Source organism: Sardina pilchardus, chromosome 13, assembly GCF_963854185.1.
Source record: "Sardina pilchardus chromosome 13, fSarPil1.1, whole genome shotgun sequence".
NCBI lineage: Eukaryota > Metazoa > Chordata > Actinopteri > Clupeiformes > Clupeidae > Sardina > Sardina pilchardus.
In genome coordinates, this window is record NC_085006.1 from 32436144 (window position 1) to 32441143 (window position 5000).

Below are 5000 nucleotides of genomic sequence, written 5' to 3' on the forward strand. Positions count from 1 at the left end.
AGGTTGTTCATGTTGTACAGGTAGCTCTGCTCTGGGAGGAAGACCAGGTTGTTCATGTTGTACAGGTAGCTCTGTACTGGGAGGAAGACCAGGTTGTTCATGTTGTACAGGTAGCTCTGTACTGGGAGGAAGAGGTTGTTCATGTTGTACAGGTAGCTCTGCTCTGGGAGGAAGACCAGGTTGTTCATGTTGTACAGGTAGCTCTGCTCTGGGAGGAAGACCAGGTTGTTCATGTTGTACAGGTAGCTCTGTACTGGGAGGAAGACCAGGTTGTTCATGTTGTACAGGTAGCTCTGTACTGGGAGGAAGAGGTTGTTCATGTTGTACAGGTAGCTCTGCTCTGGGAGGAAGACCAGGTTGTTCATGTTGTACAGGTAGCTCTGTACTGGGAGGAAGACCAGGTTGGCGAGCCTTGGCTGACACAGAGCACATGTGGGAACGCATCGACAGCCAGCAGTGCAGTCTGGGAAATGTAAGCCTCGTTCTCCTACACACAGCAGTGTGTTCTGGCAAATGAAGTCTCATCTTCCTACATGCAGCAGTGCAGTCTGGGAAATGTAAGCCTCGTCATCCTCCTACAAGCAGCAGCAGTGCATTCTGGGAAATCATTGTTTTGGGCATTCCGGGAAATGAAGTCTCATCTTCCTACATGCAGCAGTGCAGTCTGGGAAATGAAGTCTCGTTCTCCTACATGCAGCAGTGCAGTCTGGGAAATGAAGTCTCGTTCTCCTACATGCAGCAGTGCAGTCTGGGAAATGAAGTCCCGTTCTCCTACATGCAGCAGTGCAGTCTGGGAAATGAAGTCTCGTTCTCCTACATGCAGCAGTGCAGTCTGGGAAATGAAGTCTCGTTCTCCTACATGCAGCAGTGCAGTCTGGGAAATGAAGTCTCGTTCTCCTACATGCAGCAGTGCAGTCTGGGAAATGAAGTCTCGTTCTCCTACATGCAGCAGTGCAGTCTGGGAAATGAAGTCCCGTTCTCCTACATGCAGCAGTGCAGTCTGGGAAATGAAGTCCCGTTCTCCTACATGCAGCAGTGCAGTCTGGGAAATGAAGTCTCGTTCTCCTACATGCAGCAGTGCAGTCTGGGAAATGAAGTCTCGTTCTCCTACATGCAGCAGTGCAGTCTGGGAAATGAAGTCTCGTTCTCCTACATGCAGTAGTGTGTTCTACAAACTCCTACCTGTCTGCCAAATAAACTGTGCTCCTTAGAAAGCATGAGTATCAGATGGAGATACAGACGAGAGAGAGAGTGAGAGAGAGAGAGAGGGGGGGGAAGAGAGAACGGAAGAGAGAGAGAGAGAGAGAGAGAGAGAGAGAGAGAGAGTGAGAGAGAGAGAGAGGAATAGAGATCGGAAGAGAGAGTGAGAGATTGGGGAGTCTGAGGTTGAGGGTTTAAAGCGGTTGTTCTAAAAGTCTTTCCCGACAGTCTCCACTCAGTCTGCTTCATCTATCCCTCTTTATCCCTCCCCCCTCTTTTTCTCTCCCTCTCTCTCTCTCTCTCTCTCTCTCTCTCTCTCTCTCACACTGAGTGCAGTTACACCCAGTGGGCTTGATGAGCAGTTTTTGTTAATGAACATCTCTCCCCCTCCTCTCAGCTTAGTGTGTGTGTGTGTGTGTGTGTGTGTGTGTGTGTGTGTGTGTGTGTGTAACAGCTCTCTCCCTCTCCCCTCAGCTTAGTGTGTGTGTGTGTGTGTGTGTGTGTGTGTGTGTGTGTGTGTGTGTGTAGTGTGTATGTATGTGCATGTACAGTATGTAACATCTTAACGCCTCTGTGTTAATAGTGTGGAGATTATCTACAGTTTCTCAACTGGACACTTTGAGTTTCTAATCCACTCGTCAGAATCCACCAGGGGTCAGGTGCAGTGTGTGAGTGTGTTGGTGACCTGTGTGAGTGTGTTGGTGACCTGTGTGAGTGTGTGAGTGTGTGAGTGTGTGAGTGTGTTGGTGACCTGAGTGGATTAGAAACTACAAGTGTCCAGTTGAGAAACTGTAGATAATCTCCACAATATTAACACAGAGGCGTAAAACATCTTTGCACTAAAGTGCTACTTCGACACTGGGCATCATTTTTCGTCACAAAGTGGACCTACGTGACACATACACACACAAAAACATACACACATACCTGCACAAACATACAGTGAGGAGCACATGTATTTGATACCCTGCTAAAACAGGAATATAAAATCATCATTTGACAATTGATCTTAATGCCTTAACTCAAAAAATTAGTACAAATCAAACCGCCAAGGACACCAATTTTCTTTGTGATTGAAGAATGTATCGTAAATAGATAAATGTTTTCCTTAAATGCTAGGGGAAGGAAGTATTTGACCCCCTATGTAACCCTATGGGAATTTAACACATAGGGTTAACATAGGGGCAGGCAGATTTTTATTTTTAAAGGCCAGCTATTTCATGGATCTAGGATATTATGCATCCCGATAAATTTCCCTTGGCCTTTGAAATTAAAATAGCCCCACATCATCACATACCCTTCACCATAGCTAGAGATTGGCATGGTGCTTTTTCCAGTAGGCCTATTAGCCTGTTTGATTTGCATTGAGCTCAATGAGCATCAAACAGGCTAATAGGCCTACTGGAAAAAGCACCATGCCAATCTCTAGCTATGGTGAAAGGTATGTAATGATGTGGGGCTATCTTAATTCCAACGGCCAAGGGAACTTTATCAGGATGCATAATATCCTGAATCCATAAAATAGCTGGCCTTAAAAAATAAAAATCTGCCCGCCCCTATGTTAACCCTATGTGTTGAATTCCCATAGGGTTACATTGGGGGTCAAATACTTACTTCCCCCTAGCATTTAGGAAGAACATTTATTTATTTACGAAACATTCTTCCATCACAAAGAAAATTGGCGTACTTAGCGGTTTTATTTTTACTCAATTTTTGAATTAAGACATTAAGATCAATTGTCAAATGACGATTTTATATTCCTCTTTTTAGGCAACTTTAGCATGGTATCAAATACATTTTCTCCTCACTGTATATGTATGTATACACACACACACACACACACACACACACACACACTTACACATACCTCATAGATTCCTCCGAAGAGAGACATAAACTTGCTGAGAAGAGCTGCACAAAGTGATGCAATATGTACAAACGGCCCCTTCAAGATAAACACACACACACACATACACACACACACACACACACACAGAGAAAGAGAATATTTTTTTTTATACTTTATAAAAACACTTTGTAATGATGGAAATAAGTGTGTGTGTGTGTGTGTGTGTGTGTGTGTGTGTGTGTGTGTGTGTGTGTACATATATACATGTGTGTGTGTGTGTGTGTGTGTGTGTGTGTGTGTGTCTGTGTGTGTGTGTACACACACATATAAATGTGTGTGTGTGTGTGTGTGTGTGTGTGTATATGTGTGTACATATATATGTGTGTGTGCGTGTGTGTGTGTACATATATGTGTGTGTGTGTGTGTGTGTGTGTGTGTGTGTGCGCACGTACCTCCTTCCCCAGAGGCATGCCGCTGCCCAGTGCACAGGTCAGGCCGATGACCTTGGCCACAAAGGTCTTGAGGGTCAGATACTCCTTCAACACCACGCCCCTCAGAATGGTCTTCATCTCCGGGATACCCGACCCTAGCAACCACAGCAACGGGCTCAGCGTGTGTGTGTGTGTGTGTGTGTGTGTGTGTGTGTGTGTGTTAGAGAGAGAGATAGAGAGAGAGACTGTGTGTGTGTGTGTGTGTGTGTGTGTGTGTGTGTGTGTGTTAGAGAGAGAGATGGAGAGAGAGAGACTGTGTGTGTGTGTGTGTGTGTGTGTGTGTGTTACAGAGAAAGATATATATATATAGAGAGACTGTGTGTGTTACAGAAAGAGAGAGAGATGGAGAGAGAGACTGTGCTTGTGTGTGTGTTACAGAGAGAGCGAAAGAGAGAGAGACTGTATCTGTGAGTGAGTGAGTGTGTGTGTGTGTGTGTGTGTTAGAGAGAGAGAGAGAGAGATAGAGAGACTGTGTGTGTGTGTGTGTGTGTGTGTGTGTGTGTGTGTGTGTGTGTGTGTGTGTGTGTTACCTGCTGCCTGTGGGGCCACTATGTGTGTGAACCCTGCTGAGAAGCTGATCAGCACTACGGGGTAGGTGACCCAGGCCAGGTACTGCAGGAACACGTTACTCTCCAGCCCACCAAACATCCACTTCTGTGCTGTAACACACACACACACACACACACACACACACACACACACACACACACACACACACACACACACACACACACACAATAAATACAGTAAGCACATTTATAGTTTAATGGGTAGGGAGTAGGAGGGGGCGTGCGGCCTTGTTGTCCCTGTCAAAGTAGCCATGGAAACCCCAACAGTAGGCAAGACGCATGAGGGCGGGAATAGTGCAGTATCAGTATAGACTGAGGTTTAGGATTAAATATGAATATAGTGCAGTATCAGCATAGACTGAGGTTCAGGATTAAATATGAATATAGTGCAGTATCAGCATAGACTGAGGTTTAGGATTAAATATCAATATAGTGCAGTATCAGTAAAGACTGAGGTTTAGGATTAAATATCAATATAGTGCAGTATCAGTATAGACTGAGGTTTAGGATTAAATATCAATATAGTGCAGTATCAGTATAGACTGAGGTTTAGGACTAAATATCAATATAGTGCAGTAGGTTTAGGATTAAATATGAATATAGTGCAGTATCAGTATAGACTGAGGTTTAGGATTAAATATCAATATAGTGCAGTATCAGTATAGACTGAGGTTTAGGATTTTAATATCAATATAGTGCAGTATCAGTATAGACTGAGGTTTAGGATTAAATATCAATATAGTGCAGTATCAGTATAGACTGAGGTTTAGGATTAAATATGAATAAAGTGCAGTATCAGTATAGACTGAGGTTTAGGATTAAATATCAATATAGTGCAGTATCAGTAAAGACTGAGGTTTAGGATTAAATAGCAATATAGTGCAGTATCAG

The 5000-nt window shown here is 44.0% G+C and overlaps 1 protein-coding gene across 1 annotated transcript in view; it reads right to left on the reverse strand.

Annotated features, from left to right (window-relative positions):
* clcn2c (chloride channel 2c) overlaps positions 1 to 5000 on the reverse strand; it is a 64183-nt gene that overhangs the window by 21891 nt on the left and 37292 nt on the right. The window contains exons 5-7 of the mRNA XM_062552053.1: positions 4071 to 4199; positions 3502 to 3635; positions 3068 to 3145 (exon numbers count right to left, since the gene is read on the reverse strand). Of these exons, the coding sequence (XP_062408037.1) occupies positions 3068 to 3145; positions 3502 to 3635; positions 4071 to 4199 (341 nt within the window). The remainder of the gene's footprint in view (positions 1 to 3067; positions 3146 to 3501; positions 3636 to 4070; positions 4200 to 5000) is intronic.